This window comes from Rutilus rutilus (genome assembly GCF_951802725.1).
Source record: "Rutilus rutilus genome assembly, chromosome: 3".
Lineage (NCBI taxonomy): Eukaryota > Metazoa > Chordata > Actinopteri > Cypriniformes > Leuciscidae > Rutilus > Rutilus rutilus.
In genome coordinates, this window is record NC_140211.1 from 51,284,130 (window position 1) to 51,304,916 (window position 20,787).

A 20,787-nucleotide genomic window follows, 5' to 3' on the forward strand; every position below is an offset into this window, starting at 1 on the left:
ACATGAATAATAAACAAATCATTAGTAACACTTTACAGTAAGGTTCAAAGATATAAATTACTTACAATTTAGAGATGAACTTAAGATTTCATTTCACTAGATATATTTTCCCAAGCTAATAACACTTGCTATGGCCTTGGATAAAAACAAATTACATTGTCAGACTCAGAATGATGCTGAAATCGAGTGATACTTTTATAGTTAAAGGTTGTATCAGCGATTTCAGGCCCAAACATTTCAGGACCAATGAAGGTGGTTATCTTTCAAAAAGGGGGTGATGTTTTACTACTGATGAAGATGATATTATCAGTGACATTGACTTATCATAAACATAACTGGGTCAAGACAAATGGATAATTGGCATGCATTCAATCATTCAATTCATTGTTTTGTTTTATTACCATCTGCTTCATTTGGTGATATAGTAAATACTGGACAAAGACAGTAGGATACAGAATCACAAAGCACATAATTAGTACATTTTAGGTACAGTTGCAGTGCTGTGCAATCTTACTTAATTTTGAGATGTTATTTAGGCTAATTCATATTAAACTGGGCACACTGTAGCATCAACAGTGTATTATAGCCTACAGCAAGTTGCCAAACCCAATTCAGTGGTTCCTTAAGCAATAACCTTTCTTTAAATTTGGGCGTGGGGTGGATGACGTGTACAGTGAATAAGAATGAGGAAGATATGCGGCATTTACCTTCTTTATCCGATATAGGAACTATCAAGGTCAGTATTGGCAGGCACCAATACCTATAGAACCAATATCCTCTTCTGAATAGAAGGTTTGTGCGACTTCTGAGAATGACACAGGTAGGCTAATTATAACCATTTAGCATATTTGAAAGCCGAAATTTTTACTTTAATTACTTTTTTTGTTGATCATTTATCAATAGCAATCACAGATCATTGCCTGTCTTTTAGCAACTTTTAATAAACTTATAACAAACATCACGCAACACATTAGGGTATATTAAATGTCACATTTACATTCGTGGCTTTTGTAAAACAAATCCAGATAATATTAGCTACGAAATGAGCGCGCTGTTATCGACGTCATGATGTTTAGACTGCAGTGCAGGAGAAATTTTTTCATTTACATTTTCTCTTGTAACACTGCAGTGATACTTATTTTCTTAAAATTAATTGTTTAAACAGCAAGAATTTATATGCGAATCTTTCTAAATGAGGATCTCCCATCTTCTTCGAGATCGGTCCGCCCATCCCAGAGTTTCGTTTCAATGAAAACAAAAACCGCGCTAAAAGTTTTTTTTTTTTTACCCACCATAATGGACATTTATTTGACACAATTTGCCATATATATTTTTTTCTTCCTCTTTGTACTCGTGTATTTAAAAACAAAGATGTAACATTGAAGAAGTCGCAGAACAAACGTAAAAGTTTAATAACTGCATTGAAATCCATTTGCAGTAGGCTTACTGTACAACTTTGTCAGGTTTAAGACACAAATTGACTTTACGTTTTGAGAGTAACCCAACAAAAACAGAACTCTGACCGTCTTTAAAATTGGATGCATTGCCAGAAATGCATAATATTTTTATAGGCTACGAATATAGACAAAGAAAAGGAAAAGGCCTGCGGAAACAAAATTGTTCATCCCACCCATGATATTGAAAGTTCTTCTTCTTTTTTGAAAATAATAATAATAAAAAGAACTTCTGGAGTTCCCTTACAAAAAATAAGTATAGGCTAGGCCTACTTCAAATTCATTTTTATTAAGTATTCTTAAGTAAAGTTCAAGTATATTTTTAAGGATACTTTTTGTAAGTAAGCACTCTATTATTAACATAGTGACCTGGAAGTTTATCTACTTGGTCGGGACTAATGGCTCTATTTTTAGTATATAAAAGTATACTTAAAGGGATACTCCACTTTAAAATGAAAATTCTGTCATCATATACTCACCCTCATGTTGTTTCAATCCTTTATGAATTTCTTTCTTCTGCTGAACAGAAAGGAAGATATTTAGAAGAATATCAGTAACCAGACAGTTTCTGGTCCCATTGACTTCCATAGTATATATATTTTTCCTACTATGGAAGTCAATGGGACCAGAAACTGTCTTATACTTTAAAGGACAAGTTCGGTATTTTACACTAAAAGTCCTGTTTTCAGATCGTTTCTGATGAAATAGAACGGTTAAGATTAAAATTTGGACACATGCTGCTGGCCCGAGAATTTTCGGTTTCTTTCGCTCCCCCCCCCCACCTCCACAATGGCTGCATAGGTGCACTGGAACAATCCTTCCTAAAACGCATTAAACTTTCGTTTACAAAGACGTGAAACTCACCGAGTGGTCAGGGGTGTTCACTGATATGCTCACACAAAAATCGCTGCAAAAGATGCTTTTAAGTGTAACAGTCGTAAATGTTGAGTACACAGCTAGTTTACATCTATTTTTTTTAGTTTGTACTGCAACTAAAAGTGAATTTATGGGTATACTGATAGTTTACTAGTTAAATAGGCCTACTAGTACTTGTAGAACTTTTTTATTTTATGAAATTATACCTTGCTATACTCTACTAGTTTAGTTGTTTTTGTACTGCAAGTTGTAAGTGTCCTTTAAGTGAACTTAAAGGTTGTATCAGTGATTTCAGGCCCCAAAAAAAAAAGGATCACATTCATCTAATCTTTCCTAACGATCCGCTAGCTGCCCGCCCCATAAGCATGCCGTCAAAAAGACTGCATCTCTGTAGGCAGCCTAGGCTCTGAGATCTGCACACAAAAACAATTGGTTGGCATGCTTATGGGGCGGGCAGCTAGCGGATCGTTAGGAAAGATTAGATGAATGTGATCATTTTTTTTTTTTTTGGGCCTGAAATCACTGATACAACCTTTAACATTATACTCATAGTTACTATTGATATATTATTCTTGCACTTAAAGTAGTACTGTACTACTATGTTCCTATTAGGTATTAATTTGTATACTTGAAATACACCTTAGGGCCGTGCACAGACCTTTTGAGGGGCATGTTGTAACAGTTTTACAGTTACATTTGTCCCATTAGCTTTCTGTACGTGCAATATTTAACTGTTGAAACTGAAAAAGGGCACCCCCTCCCTTTTTTTATATATATTAAGATTATTTAGTAAGCCTATAAAAGGAAGAAATGGTCACATCTTCATGACAAATTCAATAACACAAAATAATAGTCTCAAAAGCTTTATATTTATTCACTATTAATAACAACCACAATAATAATATAGATAATAGATATAATGGGTTTCAGGATTCCCTTACGAGAACGTTCTCTCGTACTGCATTGCAAACGCTGTGGGAAAACTCCTTTTCTCGAGAATATTGAAGCCTTTATTTTAAAACGCATTGCAGCTGCACAGCAAGAGCATAATAGCCCGCGAAACGGGCTGATTGACTGAGCTGCGGCTTAAACCTATGGCGAGTGCCCGGGCGCGCGTGGTCCAATAGGAGCGCTTGGCGCCCTGCCAACTCGAGCGCGCCAAAATGGACACGTCAGAAGAGTATAAATAGGGAGAAAACTCGCCATACAACAGATCTAACTCCTTCAGCTCAGACTCACCTCGCTGATCTCCGGATAGGAAGCCTCTCGCCGTAGAAAAAGCCTCTTCAGCGGAACAGCTTCGCATCCTCGGCTGACTTCGCCAGCAAGCGTTTCCCTGTGGCATCCGGCGTGTATCCTTTCTGCCTTCTATCAGAGCATTTTTTCTAAAAGAGCACAACGCTAACAGCGTTTTAACAGCGGGACGCGTTGTTTCAAATGCCGCCCATCTGTGAATCCTGCGGGGCTTCCCTGCACGTGTCAGACCGACACTCACAGTGCGGTCTGCCTCGGTCCTGAGCACGCCGAGGCAGCGCTCACTAAAGGCGGCTGTCATTTCTGTGACAGAATGCCCGTCTCTGTCCTCCGATCGAGACTTGCCCTCGCTATGTCTGAGAGTGAACCCGCCCATCTTCCGTCTTCGGCGCCTCGCAAGCCCAGAAACGGCGCGATCAGAGGATTCCTGAACAAGGGGATTCGCCCACGTCTTCATCTCCGGTCCTGTACGCCAGAAACGACCAACAGGCCCCTCGCCAGCGCGCCGCTCCCTTTCTGCCAGAGGTCCATGAAGAGCTGACTAAAAGCTGGTGCGCGCCCCTTTCGGCGCGAACGCGCTCTACTTCCTCCACTACGCTCTCCACTGTTGACGGCACGGAGGAAAAGGGCTACGTGACCATCCCTCCGCTTGAAGAAGCAGTCACCGCTCATCTCTGCCTTCCCACTGCAGGTAGTTGGAGGACGAAGGCGGTTCACTCTTTGAAGCCGTGCAGAAACACCTCGGCTATGGCAAGCTGCGCTTACTCTGCTGCTGGTCAAGCCGCCTCTGCACTTCACGCCATGGCGACGCTTCAAGTTTTCCAGGCAAAACTCCTCCGCGCTATGGATGAGTCAGGACCTGATCCAGAAAACTTCAGGGACCTCCGAAGTGCCACGGACCTGGCTCTACGGGCCACTAAGACCACTGCCCAGGCCATCGGCCGCAGTATGGCCAGTCTCATTGTGTTGGAGCGCCATTTACGGCTCAACTTAACTGAGATCATGGACGCAGACAAGAATGCCTTCCTCGACTCTCCGGTCTCCACTACTGGCCTTTTCGGTCCTTCCATTAGCGGCTTCGCCGAGCGCTTCACCGGAGCTCAAAAGGCTTCCAGTGCTATGAAGCACTTCCTGCCAAAGCGCTCCAGTTCGGCTTCACGGCGCCCCAAGAGCACACCGCAGCCACAGAAGACAGCGCGCCCAGCTCATCAGCCCCTCCCAGCGGCTGAGACCAGCCTCCGTCTGAAGCCAGCGAAATGGTACCCGTTCCCCAAGCGCCAGGGTCCCAGGCCGAAGCTGACGCTCGACCACGAGCCTAAGAAGCCGTCCTAGCCGGCTTAAAGAGGGGTCTTGGTCCCGCTGCGGCCGGACCAGCCCCGAAGATCGCTCGAGTGCTTCTCACAACCCCCTCTTCAGTTCAGGCGGCTGGAGCAGTAGTAAATGCAGAACATGGGCCCGTCTTCTGTCACGCACCCCTGCACCAAAACACTGTTTTCACAGCGACCCACATAATGCACAAATCAAGCAAATTTTCTCCCACAAAATTATGTCGGCACGGGCCCCCGAATCCGGGCGTTCCACCATCGGAGATGATATTACCTCTAGCTCAACGGGCTCTGGCCTGGCAAGCCATTCCCGGAGTTTCAAAATGGGTAATGAACATCATAAGGCGTGGCTACTCGCTCCAGTTTGTCCACAGACCACCGCGTTTTCGCGCAGTTATCCAAACTTCGGTCAGGAGCACTACGGCTCATGTCCTCCGCAGCGAAGTTTCAGGTCTACTGGCGAAAGGGGCAATCGAATTAGTCCCAAAATCTCAAAGCGAGTCGGGGTTTTACAGCTGTTATTTCCTCGTTTTAGATCTCAGACATCTGAACAAAGCCCTCATGAGATGGCCATTCAGGATGCTTACAACCAGACACATCCTGGCGCAGATTCACCCAGGGGACTGGTTCTTCTCAGTAGATCTAAAAGACGCGTACTTTCACATACAAGTGAACCCCCACCACAGGCCATTCGTGAGATTCGCCTTCGAGGGGCAGGCCTATCAGTACACAGTCCTTCCATTTGGACTGGCGCTAGCGCCTCGTACTTTCACGAAATGCATGGATGCAGCTCTCTCCCCCCTGAGACAATGGGAAATTCGACTGGCTCATACTGACTCAGTCAGAGGCGGAGTCCCATACTCAACAAGACCTGGCTCCTCAGTCATCTGGAATGCCTAGGGCTCAGGGTGAATCTTGCCAAGAGTATTCTGTCCCCCAGCCAACGAATTACGTTCCTGGGAACAGTTTTTGACTCCGTGCTTATGAGAGCATGGCCCATGGTCTATTCAGTGGCTCGCCGCATTGTTCAAAGAGGGCAATGTTGTACCCCTCCGAACGTTTCAGAGGATCCTGGGGCTTATGGCCTCTGCGTCACCAGTACTCCAACTAGGCCCACTGCGAATGCGTCCTCTTCAGCTATGGCTAGCTCCTCAGGTACCGTCCCATGCTTGGTGCTCGGAATATCAGCCTTTGACCTTTTGAATATCAGGGTAGATCAGCGCTGTACCAAAGCCCTGGAACCCTGGAAAGACACCAGCTGGTACCAGCAGGGTGTGAGCATGGGTGTGATCTCAGAAAGGAGGGTTATCTCAACAGACGCTTCCAACTCAGGTTGGGGAGCTCTGTACGAGGGCAGGCCCGCATCCGGCCTCTGGTCGAGCTCGGAGCAACGCCTTCATATCAACTGCCTCGAGATGAGAGCGGTTTTTCTAGCCCTAAAAACCTTGCTTCCATATCTGGCGGGACACCACGTCTTGGTCCGCACGGACAACATGTCAGTGGTGTCTTACATAAATCGCCAGGGCGGCCTCAGGTCCCCAAACCTGTTAGCCATAGCCTCACAGCTACTGCTTTGGGCTCAAACCAACTTGCGCTCACTCAGGGCAGCTCACGTGCCAGGCACGATGAACGTGGGAGCAGACATGCTTTCTCGGGGCAACTTTTCCCCAGAGGAATGGTCTCTCCATCCCCAGACGGCTCTCCTGTTATGGGAGGTCTTCGGCAGAGCAGAGGTAGACCTCTTCGCCTCAGAAGACAACTGTCACTGCCCAATCTTTTTCTCAAAGAGCAGGGATGCGCTGGCCCACGAGTGGCCCAGCCTCCCCTTCTATGCGTTCCCTCCAGTTTCGATGATTCCTCAGGTCATCGAACGAATCAGGAACACGAGTTGCGCAATACTCCTTGTAGCCCCCCTCTGGCGAACTCAGGCTTGGTTCCCAGAGCTAATGGAGTTGTCAGACATAGCTCCGTGGCCGATCCCGCTAAGGACCGACCTCCTTGCACAAGCCAAAAGGACTATCTGGCACCCCCGTCCCGACTTGTGGGCCCTCCACGTGTGGCCACTCAACGGGTAACCCAGGACCTCCCGGAAAGGCGTCCTGAATACCATTACGGAGGCTAGAGCCCCTTCTACAAGGCGCCTCTACCAATTCAAATGGTCAGTGTTCTCTAGCTGGTGTTTAGCTCGACCCATATATGTGCGAAGTACCATTGGTCCTCTCCTTCCTCAAAGAGCTGCTGGACGCGGGACGCTCCCCCTCCACGCTCAAAGTATATGTGGCAGCTATTGCAGCCTTTCACGTGCAGGTGGACGGTTCTTCCTCAGGCAAGAGCGACCTTATAGTTCGCTTCCTCAAAGGAGCTAGAAGACTTAACCCACCCTGGCCACCTTCAGTGCCGGCCTGGGACCTTTCTTTGGTCCTACGGGCTCTTAGGGGGCCTCCTTTCGAGCCGCTCCAATCGGCCGACTTAAGACCTCTCTCTCTGAAAACTGCCCTGCTGTTAGCATTAACGTCAGTTAAGAGAGTAGGTGACCTGCAAGTGCTCTCCACTAAGGACGACTCTAAAGTCGTCCTTAGGCCAAGACATGGATACGTACCCAAGGTGCACTCAACTCCGTTTAGAGCCCAAGTTATTTCTCTATCAGCCCTCCCAGTCTCGGGAGAAGATAGTGATGCCCTCACGCTCTGCCCCGTCAGAGCTTTAAGAATTTATTTGGAGCGTTCAGCCTCTTTCAGGTAGTCAGAACAGCTCTTTGTCTGTTTCGGAGGCTGCACCAAAGGGTTGCCTGTCACGAAACTTACGCTGTCCAGATGGATAGTGGATGCCATTGCTCTAGCATACACCTCACGGGGCCTTTGCTGCCCCATAGGTGTGAGAGCTCACTCCACAAGAGGTATGGCTTCCTCTTGGGCATGGTCCAGTGGAGTCTCTATCGAAGACCTTTGTGCGGCAGCCGGCTGGTCCGCTCCGTCCACATTCGCAAGGTTTTATAATCTTGAAGTCCCTGCGCTGCAGGCACGAGTTCTTTCCATTTAAGCCCTGGCTCGCCCGACCCAGGCCATCATGGAACTCAGTCACTCTTTGTGACTCCTAAATTGTGGGAATGATTCTTGGTTCCTGGCTCCTTCGACCCAGGCCTTTACATACTTAGTGGGCCCCATTGTGCTTCACTACATGTTTACATATCATTTAGACCCGGCATTCTGGTCTGTGATATCTAGACTGCTCTGTACGGTCTCGGGGCTTCCTGGATCCTCAGAATAGTCGAAGCGTATAGCACGGCGTTTTAAATTGGGTTCCCACAGTGTTTGCAACGCAGTACAAGAGAACGTTCTCGTAAGGGAACGTACTAGGTTACTTACGTAACCTCGGTTCCCTTAGAGATAAGGGAACGAGTACTGTGTTGCCTTGCCGTGCTATTCGCCCATATCAGGTGCTTCGCTTCAGTCGTTTAGACCTGTTGTATGGCGAGTTTTCTCCCTATTTATACTCTTCTGATGTGTCCATTTTGGCACGCTCGAGTTGGCAGGGCGCCAAGCGCTCCTATTGGACCGCGTGCGCTCTGGCACTCACCATAGATTTAAGCAGTTGCCGCAGCACAGCCAATCAGCCCGTTTCGCGGGCTATTATGCTCTTGCTATGCAGCTGCAATGCGTTTTAAAATAAAGGCTTCAATATTCTTGAGAAAAGGAGTTTTCCCACAGCGTTTGCAACGCAGTACTCATTCCCTTATCTCTAAGGGAAACGAGGTTACGTAAGTAACCTAGTACGTTTCTTTAAAACCCTAAAGCCCTAAAAAAACCCTGTTTAACTACATTTATACATGTGAAGACGAGCGGAGTAGCCTATAAGAATACTATAGATTTGAAAATTAGCTAGATAGCGATCAGGCTATACGTGCATATTAACAGCCTTGAATTAACCATAATTTAATATTATTACCATACCATGATTAAATGTTAATAAATTAAGTGTATCAGCATTCAGCAATCATAAATCATAGAAGAAATTTCTTAGAAATATATGTTACCTAGGAGGTGACGAGGATCACACTCAGTTGCTTTGTGGAAGTTCCAGTACGAAACAGCGCGAGGGCGCACCTGTGCTTATGATTTTCCGATGGTAAAAACAAATTATTGGCTATGTTGTTGTATTACTTATCAATATATTGTCAACATTTTACAAACACAAATGTGTGCAAATGTCCATTTTGTCCGTCATTAAAACGGCGCCGGCGGCATCACATTACATTTTCATCAACAGGTTACAAACTTGTTTGTTGTAGCTATTTGGGTGCTCAGTTTTTCCTGTTGTAAAATACATTTGGCCAAAATCTCATTTTATAAAAGATGAAATGCTACTGTTTGCACAGGCTATTTAAAGGGTTAGTTCACCCAAAAATGAAAATTATGTCATTAATGACTTACCCTCATGTGGTTCCAAGCCCGTAAGACCTCCGTTCATCTTCGGAACACAGTTTAAGATATTTTAGATTTAGTCCGAGAGCTTTCTGTCCCTCCATTGAAAATGTATGTACGGTATACTGTCCATGTCCAGAAAGATAATAAAGACATCATCAAAGTAGTCCATGTGACATCAGTGGGTTAGTTAGAATTTTTTGAAGCATCGAAAATACATTTTGGTCCAAAAATAACAAAAACTACGACTTTATTCAGCATTGTTTTCTCTTCCGGGTCTGTTGTCAATCCGCGTTCACGACTCCGCAGTGACGCTGCTGACGTGTCACCAGATAACACGTCAGCAGCGTCTTACGTCAGCAGCGTCACTGCGGAGTCGTGAACAAAAAATTCTAACTAACCCACTGATGTCACATGGACTACTTTGATGATGTCTTTATTAGCTTTCTGGACATGGACAGTATACCGTACATACATTTTCAATGGAGGGACAGAAAGCTCTCGGACTAAATCTAAAATATCTTAAACTGTGTTCCAAAGATGAACGGAGGTCTTAAGGGCTTGGAACGACATGAGGGTGAGTCATTAATGACATCATTTTCATTTTTGGGTGAACTAACCCTTTAAGTGTAGGCTATGTATTGGCTATTAGATGGCAAATGCTAAACCTCTCTCTCAGGTTCCACATGTCTCAGTCAGACACCAAATAAAATAAAATATGAGCCTTTATAGACATAGTGTTTAGTACTTATTCAAACAATATGATCTTTGTTTATCCTTGCAAAACTTCGTTCAGCTGCTGTCTGCTGTGCGGCTGCTGCGGTACTTCAGTTCATTCAGTCAAGATAGAGGGGGCGGAGTTATCAGGTTTACTGACAGTTTGACGATCGAACAAGATTTACACAAGCTCTTTTTAAGAACTTTCATTGGCTAAATATTTGTAAAACAGATAGAGAGACGTAAAGGGTGACCAATAGCATGGATTTATATAAAAAAAATAATAAAAAAACCACCATCACCAAAATAAAAGGGCACTTCGAGTATAAGGGCAAAAAGGGCATGTGCTCTACACAGGTTAAGCCCTACCTGTGCACGTGCTTTCCCCGCCAGCGTTTTATCGCCCAAAATGTCCGGGATTCGGCTTTTGCGTTCTACAGTTGCCATTCATTATGTTTACTGTGGCGAGCAGGACGAGACTGAGGGCCATGGGAGAACGATGAGAGGCCGGTGGCGTGATTACCGATGAGCAGGTCGCGCTGCAGTCAAAGACGCACCGGTCTCGTATCTCTCACGGAGGAGCGGGAATTTTCTTAGCAATGTTAAAACGCACATCAACCGATCACTAGTTTAGCGTTCATGTAAAGACTACATTCAGATTCACCAATCAGAATGAATTCAGTTAGATTGAAACAAAAGGTGTGCATGTAAACAATGAATGGTGACTGCAGAAAGCAAAAGCCAAATCCCGGACATTTTGGACGATCTCGGCGGCCGGACATGTCTGGGAAAAAGAGGATGGTAACCCCTACTACTCAGCTTTCTCATACTACTCAGCTTTCTCCACAGAACAAGAGCCTGTTAGCTTAGCTTCCAAAGAAAGATGGCTGACACTATGTACATTCTGTGAGTGAGATCCCACCCTCTATGGGCGGGTTGAAAACATGCGGAACGAGCTTCTCCTACTGGCTGTAGTCTTTAGCCTCTGGCCAAAAAATCCTCCGATGATGCAAAATGACGATTTTTGCGTCATCGGTGGATTTTTTCCAGACAAAAAATACATAAATCTCTCTTCTCAGGGGGATATGAGGGTATAAAGCATGGTAATTCGAAAATACTACAGCTTTTCTACTAATACAAAGCTTAATGCTAAATCCTGAAGTATCCCTTTAAGTGCGTTCCAAACGGCTACATAATGGCACACTAGTGCCCTGCTCCCTCCCAAAGTCCTCACTTCAAGAGCTCTACCTTCTGCCATTCGAAGGGAGCAGGGCATAGGGATGCTCACGAGCAATAAGCACGTCCCAGCCGGGTTTCGTCACTTATTTGCATAGACAGTAGGCTTGTTTGAGATGCGCCTTGCCTCGCCTGAAATGTATGCGAGAGTAGGCTAGGCGGCTGCAGTGAGAGGAGGAGTGAAAAAGCGCAGGCAAGCCGGACAGTTCTCTCTTCTCGCAGTGGATCTGACACCTGTGAGATCAAAGATGGATATTGCGGGATTCTTTTATATGAAAATAAATATAATGAACAAGACACCCAAAGTACTTATTTAATTCCATTCCAAATACATTTTTACCAATAATTTTATCTTTAATACAGACATATGTGTTTTTTTTTTTTTTATAATAAAAATTACATTGCATAACCCATAGAGATCGCATTCGCACTGTCAGATAGTTTGGGAATATTCACACATAATGTATACACATAAAACATGATATCAGAGTTTTAAAATCAAACATTTTAAAAGAGAACAATACATCACGGTTGTTTAAACCAATGAGCATTAAGCTGTGTCGTCAGCAAGTCGTTTCCCATCGTGCTTTTGATCAGCGCAGTCGGTGGAGAGCAACTGCGCTCGACTGCAGAATTCGACACGTCTGCCTTGCGCTCGTGAGAGATTTTTGACATACGTCAGCATGACATCAGAGCAAGGCGGACCACACTCGGACACATTTCTAACCGACATGCATCTCGCGCTGATCACCGGTGATCGGTTCTGCGCAGATTTTGCTCATCTCAAACAAGCCTAGTATAAGAAATGGACACAGCGACCTTATTGGATTCAACGGAGAAAAGTGAAGTCAATTAGAAGCACTCACTTCCTGATGGCCGAGCGTACTGCGCAGACTCAAACTGAGCTTGACGACATAGATGTCACGTGAGCAAACTGTCTGTTTTCTAGTAGCTGTGCCAAGAGAAATCTGAATCATTCCCTTCTGAAACTTGCAGAGACGGAGTGTGAGTAGGAGGTGTCCATGAGCTAGGAACAGTATTTTCTGCTAAGTATTCTTTGTCATTTTGCCTCCACGTCCCCTCGATTGCCTGCGAGCTTCTCCTCCTGTCCATACGGTAATTTCTCTACTGTGCGACAAAGAGTCATGTGGTTATGACGCAATCGTTAGCCTATTTTTACAAAAACTGTTTCTACTGGGCCATAAAGTAAGATACAAGGTAATGGAGCCTTTTATACATTTACGTGTTTCTTTAGAAATAAATAATGGACAAATGGAGTCTATAAACGCCTCAGATGTAAAGTTATTCGCTGTCAAAGTGACACCAAAATAAATGGGAGTCAATGGAATGCTAACAGCAGGTGATGGTCTGCTAATCAATGGCGGCGCCCGGGGAAGCTTCAATGTTTTCCGAAACACTGCCCCCCTGCTTATTTGGTTTCAAGCGGCAACCTCCCTGTCTCTCTCTTGAAACCAACACGGAAGTGAATTAAATGGCAATTCATCAACTGGCCGCTTGAGGCTGGATGCAGAAGTGAGTCAAATCTGTATCTCCCCCATGTTAAAATGGCCATCTTTACAGCAGAAAAAAACATGTTTACAGCCTGGTGCAAAAAGTGTCTTTGGTCTATACAGCTAATTTTGCCCTTCATGACAACTGTGAGGGGGGTGAATTTTTTTATAACTCATCCGTTTAAATTATATTAAGCCTTAAATTTCTGCATAATTAAGGGTGTCCACTTTTGAGTGACAGGTGGATTCCCGCTGCTGTGGTCATTAGTCATCATTAGCCATTTGTCTGCTGTCTGTTAGCCGTCACGTTACCTCAGTTCATTGTCTGACTGTAAAAATAAATAAATTCGGGAGTGACGCGCCACCAAGATGGCGACGGTCAGCCACGCCCACTTTAGGCTTCAAAAACGGTCTTCAGAAACCTACGGGTGACGTCACGGACACTACGTCCATATTTTTTTACAGTCTATGTTTGGTTCCCCTGGAAACATTTCCGTTGTGGTCTATGCTATTTGCAGCCCGTTTCTGTATTTGGTTGTGTTGTGAACTTTTGCAGCGTGTTTCTGTATTTGGTTGTGTTGTGAACTTTTGCAGCGCGTTTCTGTATTTGGTTGTGTTATTTGGACACACGTGTTTTGTGAAACTGATGAAGATGTTTTCTTAATTTTCGGGGGTTTTTTTCATGTGTTTTTTCTATTTGCATGTGTTTTCTTCAGTTGCTGCGCGTTGAGCTCTCTCGGCCACCGTATGAGAGGGACTGTTTCTCTTACCATTGGACATAGATACACTATAATATATTATATAATATATTTAGTGTATATATTTATGACCATTGGAGAAAGCATAACGGCTAACTTGGATCACGTGATGCACCTCATCCTATCGTGTAATTGCAGTGACGTCAGTGGCCTTAGTTCAAAGTTTTATGAGTCAGTTACAGCTTAGGTTAATCAGTTTCTTGTGGATTATTATTGCATTGGTCTAGTTGTAGTAGTAGTAGTGGTAGTAAATGTACAGTAACACTGCATTGTTTGTGAAATGTGCTTTACTGCATAAAAAAGCGCAAATATCTATATTATTTGCAAGTAGCCTAGTCACTGCAGGGCACAAAAAGCTACATTAGAATAAGATTAGAATAAAAACTTAATTGTAATTTAATACATATTTGAAATATGTTTTTAATTAGATATAATATTATATATATATATATATATATATATATATATATATATAATATTATATCTTCAAAGCCAAACAAATCTAGTTTCTATGGAAACAGAAATTAGCATGTGAGCACATGTCTGACAGATTGGTCCACCTCCATTAGGTCACTCACAAGATCCAGAAAAAATAAGATAAAGATAATTTTTTCTTCTGAAGTATTTATTGTGCGTCCTTACCATTAAGCTTAGAATGAGCTAAAAGTCAAAACTGATGTATCATACCTTGCTAGCTGCCAGTCTTTAACGCAGCATTTTTAGGTGTTGCGGTAAAGACATTGTGTTGCGGTAGAGACAAATTCGAGGTTTATACTGTATATTACATTGATCAGCCACAGCATTTAAACCACTGATAGGTGTGGTGAATATAATATATTATATCACTACAGTAGCACCTGTCAAGAGGATATATTAGGCAGCAACTGAACAGTCAGTTCTTGAGTGAAAAATCTTGAGTGACTTTGACAAGGGCCAAATGGTGATGGCAAGACAACTGCATCAGAGCATCTCCAAAACAGCAGGTCTTGTGGGGTGTTTACGGTCTGTAGTGGTTAGTACCTACCAAAAGAGGTGCAAGGAAGGACAAACGGTGAACAGGGTCATGGACGCCCCAAGACTCACACATGCACATGGGGAGCAAAGGCTCGCCTGCCAGGTCCAATCACACAAAAGAGCTACTGTAGCTCAAAAATTGCTGAAAAACGTAATGCTATAGAAAGGTGTCAGAACACACAGTGCATAGCAGTTTGCTGGTTTGCAGCAGACCGGACAAAGTGCCTATGATGACCCCTGTCCACCACCGAAAGTGCCCACAATGGCCATGTGAGTGTCAGAACTGGACCACCCGACCAAGAGACACCAGCGGGATGCACTATGGGAAGAAGGCAGGCCTGTGGAGGAAGTGTGATGCTCAGGGCAATGTTGGGAAACTTTGGGAAACCTGGTATTCATGTGGATGTTACTTTGACATGTATCACCTACCTAAGATTGTTGCAGACCATGGCAATGGTGTTTCCTGATGGCAGCGGCCTGTTTCAGCAGGATAATGCAGCCTGCCACAATGCAAAAATTGTTCAGGAAGGGTTTGGACGACATGACAAAGAGTTCTAGGCATTGCCTTGGCTTCAAAATTCCCCATATCTCAATCCAATTGAGCATCTCTATGGGATGCGCTTGATGAATAAATCTGATCCATGGAGGCACCACCTCACAACCTGATATACCACAGGACACATACAGAGGTCTTGTGGAGTCCTTGCCTTGACATATCAGAGCTGTTCTGGCAGCATGAGGGGAAACTACATGATATTAGGCAGGTGGTTTTAATGCTGTGGCTGATCAGTGTATATGCAAATATTAAATCTATTGTAAACTAAATATAAACATGTCATTTTTGCAACCCTTGATGATACAAAATTAACCCACAATAAGATGACAGAAGAGGGGTAATAAGAAAAGACCCAAACAGATATGAAGAGTTATGGAAAAAGAGCAAAAAATAAAGAAAATAAAGAAAAATAAAGAAAAAAAGTTAAGGATAAACAGTGGAGGATAAACAAAAGAAACCAGAGGACAAAACAAAATACTGAATGCCTCAAATTAAGTTTGTTGTTACAATAGAAATTCATACATGTATTAGTATTTGAAACAAGAAAATCATTTTGTCCCAGTCTTTTCTGCAATACCTCTATTATCTTTGACAAAATACCTTCTGTTTTTATCTGTTACTGTTTTTCTCTAAAGGTTACATTATTAACATGTGGTATTAACATTGTGTCCTTACCGATACAAACTGCCATTACCGCAACAATGATTTATTTTAAATATTAATCAGATTTTTGTTTGCAGTACATTTTGTAAAAAGAGATGAAAACCATAAAAATAAACATGTTCCAGATTAAAATCCTAACGACTACATTCAATTTTGTGTACATCTTTTTATGTATTATGGACTGTGATGGTTAAAATTGAAATCGCCTTTAGCCCCTTTCGTTTATCTGCGAGTGACACTCAGTGACGCGCTACCAAGATGGAAATGGCCGGCTCCGTCCACTTTGGGCATCAAAAATGCTCTTCAGAAACCATGCTGTATCGCTAGTTTCTGTGTCTTTTTCACCTGTGCTTAGATCCAGAGATTCTGTACTCTTTCAGAAGATGCTTAATAGTGCCCCGTACCATATAACAGTGAAAACATGGATAGCCGGAAATTTCCATTAATGGTAGGGAAGCGTTGTGTCACAAATGCCAAAAAATTCCGTAAATGTGGGGAAAAATATAAGTGGATTTGAAGTAAATTCCTATATACACTAGCAGTGGACTACACAAAAAAATCACATACTCAGAATTTCGAAAATATCTGTTTTCTTCAAAAATCAATAGTTTCAAACAAATCTATTGTCTTGGGTGCCAAACCGTGCAATTTTACAAGACAGTAGATTGAGTAAACACAACTACAAGCGAAGTATACTTAAAATACTTAATTATACCTTTAAGTATATCTCGATTAAATGATTGAGTACAAGAACAGGTCAAGTAAACTTAAGTGTAAGTTTAAGAGTTATAAATAAAGTATATTTCTGAGAAGTATATAAAAAGTAGTCTTATTTTTAGTTTAAAATAAGTATACTATAGCACACTTGAAGAAACCTCTTTTTTTTTAAAGGGTTGAAGAAGCAATAATGACTGATGTATTAAATATCCATAATCGCCATGGTCTCTCCACAGATTGTAGTGAACACTGTAAGATCCATGGAATTCCAGTTCCAAGTACCATTTCCAGGTCCACTTCTAATTCCAATACCTAGAGAAACAGATCCCCTAATACAATGCATCATAGACAAGAAGTTAAAGAAACTTCGCAAATCATTAAAAAACAGAGATATTAATGGATTGTACTCTTCTGAAGTCTGGAATGATGATGTTACACTATTGACAGCAGCAGTTCTATGCAAAAATGAAGGAGTCTGCTCATATCTACTTAAAGAGTCGGCTGATCCTAACATACCCTCAACAAATGGGCGAACACCTCTACATTATTCTGCTTTAACAACTGGAGTTCCATTGAGTATTGTGAAAAGATTACTTGAAGCAGAAGCTAACCCAGATGGACATGGATTACAAATTTTTACTCCATTGCAGTGTGCTGTTGATCATGACCGTGAAGACATTGTGAAAGCACTTATAAAGGCTGGAGCTTCACCCGGAAGGAACTATGGGGTAAATCCAGAAGTTGATAAAAAGGTGGAGAGAATGATTAATCTACTGTATTCACAGGGTGAAGTGTCTGACAAAGTACATATATCTTTCTCTTTTCCTTGTACTGTACAAACGAAAAACCAGACAGAAGTTTACAGAGTGTTTAAGGAACATTTCTTTCAAGAGGATCCTTTTGTTCCTTTGATTTATTTTGAGCAATACTTTAATGTCGTTGGTCCAAGTGCAGAGCAGTATCGTCAGACCGCCATCAAGTGGTTAAAAGACACAAATAGTGCAGACAGATACATTGAGGGACTCATCAAGCGCTTCCCAAGAATCCCTCAGGAAAACTGTCTGATTGCACTGAACTGCTTAAATGTTGCTTTGTGTGTCAGTGAAAGCATCTCTCCTCAGGTATTCAGTGAGCTTGTGCCAGTTCTTACAAACAGCTTTGGAAATGCACAAGGAGAAAGAGTCAATCATCTGATACTAAAGATACTTAATGTCATGATGCAGAAGACGTCTGAGCAGAAACTACAGAGTACAAACAATTCTGTCTATGAGAAGTTATGCAAAAGTCTATTGCCTCTCACACATCCTGATTATTCAAGTCTAATTGGAGTGTGGACGTATGGACTGTTTGCCAATATAAATGACTTTGCTCCTGAACTTGTTGGATTGTGTGGATTGTCTCCCATCCCAGAGATGATAATTATAAAAGCAGAGACAGAGATGGATGAAGTCATGAAAAAAAAGCTGCAAAAGTTTGATGAATCACTGAGACATCCAGCAGGTTCAAGTGCAGTGGATAGTTTATGTGAGGAGACTTCTGCTCTATCAACAAGCAGGAAAAGGAAGAAAAAGAAGGAGGAAAAAATCCAGCAAGAAGTGGGATCACCAGATTTGGAGCTGCAAGATAAAGAGGAACTGTATCTAGACACTGTAGTGAAATCCATTGAGGAATCAAATTCAAGTGTGCAGCCGTTCACACTGCCTGCTGAGAACTCAAATATCTCAAAAAGGTGGGTTCAGACCAGCCGTCGTTGGAGGCCTAAGCTTGAGAAGCTAGCCAACATGGATATTAGCAATAAAAATAGGCTGGGAAACCTTACTCTTGTACTTAGTGATGAATTTCAGATCGCTAAAGGCAGTGATGGAACACAAGTTTTCCTTGGACTGAGGGATGACGGCACAGAAGTGGCTGTGAAACGAATGATTAAGTCTAATTACCAAGTTCTCAGGAATGAGGAGGAATTTCTACGACTTCCACAGCTTGATAGTCCCTCTATTGTGCGATATGTGGACTTTGCTGAAGATGACAATTTTGGATACCTTGCTCTTCAGCTTTGTGAATACACACTGGAGGAATATATCCAAGATCATTTATCAGATGATAACACTGAGAGAAGTTTGGTTCTGAAGAAGCTGGTGAAGGAAGTTCTCTGCAGCTTACAGGTTTTACACCAACCGAAAGCCAAAGTGCTTCATCGGGACATCAAACCTCAGAATGTTCTAATTGGTAGGACTTAAACCTGATTAATTAAATTAATCTGATATTTTTATTATATGATATTTATATTTTTATAATCTGATATCTAATTTGAAACTTCTGTTTGTAATAGACATAAATGGAAAAGCTAGATTGGCTGATTTTGGCATTAGTCGTCGATTGAACCTGAGCCAAACAACTTTACGAACAGGCATTGCTGGAACTAGATGCTGGAAGGCAAAGGAGACCATAGATGAGGAGGTCAACATTGGGTACAAGAGGAGCTCTGACATTCAGGTGATCTTTCCTCTTCTTTTAAGTCAACAATATTGTAATTATTATAACTAAATTAAATAATTAAAAATATATTATCAAAAATTCAATTATTCACCTTAATACACAATTACAAATAGAATGAATTTAAATTGTATTTGATGAAAATTCTAAACTTAACACTGTAACTGTTTTGAAGGTTGCTGGGATGTTAGTGTACTACATTCTCTCTAGAGGACACCATCCATTTGGTAAAGGTCCATTTTGTGAAGTCAACATCCTACAAGGAAGATACTTACTGGAACATCTGGATGATGAAGTAGCAAAGGATCTCGTAGAGTGGATGATCAATGAAACTCCAGAGGAGAGACCAACCGTGGAGCAAACCCTTGCACACCCCTTCTTCTGGACTGATGAAAGGTAGAATATTACATGGATTTGGCAATGGCATTTATCAGTCTAAACAAGCCAGAAAGGTTCAGGACTACTTATAGTACAAGCTTATTATGATTTTGTATTAAATGAAGAGGAAATTTCATCCACTGTAGATACTTTTTTTATCATCTGAAGAGATTGTGCTGTTTTTAAAATCCTGTCAGGAAAGTGGAGTATTTGAAAAAGGTGGGGAACCAGAATGAGGCCGAGAACCATCGTAATGTTGATGAGGAGCTCCTTCATGCCATTGAAAAATACACTGAGGGGAAAAGCTTTTCTGAATGGAAAACTAAAGTGAGTCTAACTTCAGTGCAGACATATTCAAACATAAATGTGTAAATGATTTTAATCATTAAAAATGTATATAAATATGTAAATATAAACATTCTAAATATTTAAATTAATGAAAGAATCTTACTTAAGAATCTGATTTATTGTCTTCAGGATGTTCTTTTTTCCTGCTTTAATCATGGTTTGAAAAATCATTTTACTTTTTTAAATATATTTCTTTGGTCAGCTGCCATCTGAGCTTGTCCAGAAACTGGAAGGGAAGAAGAAAAGCTACACTGAGAACACACTGGGACTGCTGCGTTTTATACGCAACCTACACGAGCATTAGTAAGTTCATGCACATCATTTATTTAATAATTTAATAGCATTGTTTGTCAGACCATGTTTTTTGGTGTCTCTTTTCTCTACATAGTCCAGAGGACGCAGAGAGCATCAATCTGATGGATTCATTCCCTGATCTCTTTGGGAGTGTGTTCAGGTTTGCAAAGGAGAGTGGATGGAACTCCAGGGCGAGTCTGAAAAAGTTCTTCAGCTCAGTTCCACAGATTTGATTGTTGTTATTTTCACATATGTACATTGATTTTGCATCATCAATGTAGTTCATGAATTAGTTTAAATGTAGGGACAGATCTAAGATGACCTAAGATCCATTGTTTTCCGGGAAATGAGGCCCTGAGAACTGAAAAACATTGACAGTTAAAGAGGCACAATATAAACGAGTCAGTAGTACATTTTTAAACAGGGTCTTTTCAGTTCTTGCTTTATCTTGTGGAAAAAAAATTACATATCTGTTATAGAGCGACCCCGTGGCAGTACTAAAAAATATTGATCACACTTTTTTTTTTTTAAACAGATCTTACAGATTCTGCATGTAAACCTAATACCATAAATGTATGTGTGAATAATGAGTTTATTAAGATAAATGTTAATAAAATTGTCATAAAGAAATACTCTGACCTTCTCATTACATTATAAAAACCTGTGACTGTAACTCAAAGCCAAGGAAGCAGGGGGAGAGAACAGGTCTAAATGCAGCTATTTAAATGGAGGAATAGCCATGACAAAACAGGCAATATATTTATTTGGGTAA

General features: G+C 42.1%; 1 protein-coding gene across 1 annotated transcript; it reads left to right on the forward strand.

Annotated features, from left to right (window-relative positions):
• Positions 1–714: 714 nt before the first annotated feature.
• Positions 715–20,469, forward strand: LOC311287134 (uncharacterized protein). Its single transcript, XM_084403755.1, has 7 exons — positions 715–820; positions 16,739–18,728; positions 18,832–18,995; positions 19,171–19,391; positions 19,571–19,700; positions 19,924–20,024; positions 20,110–20,469. Exons 1-7 carry the CDS (start codon positions 812–814, stop codon positions 20,246–20,248), a joined length of 2,754 nt encoding a protein of 917 aa, XP_084259881.1. The 5' UTR covers positions 715–811; the 3' UTR covers positions 20,249–20,469.
• The last annotated feature ends 318 nt before the right edge of the window (positions 20,470–20,787 follow it).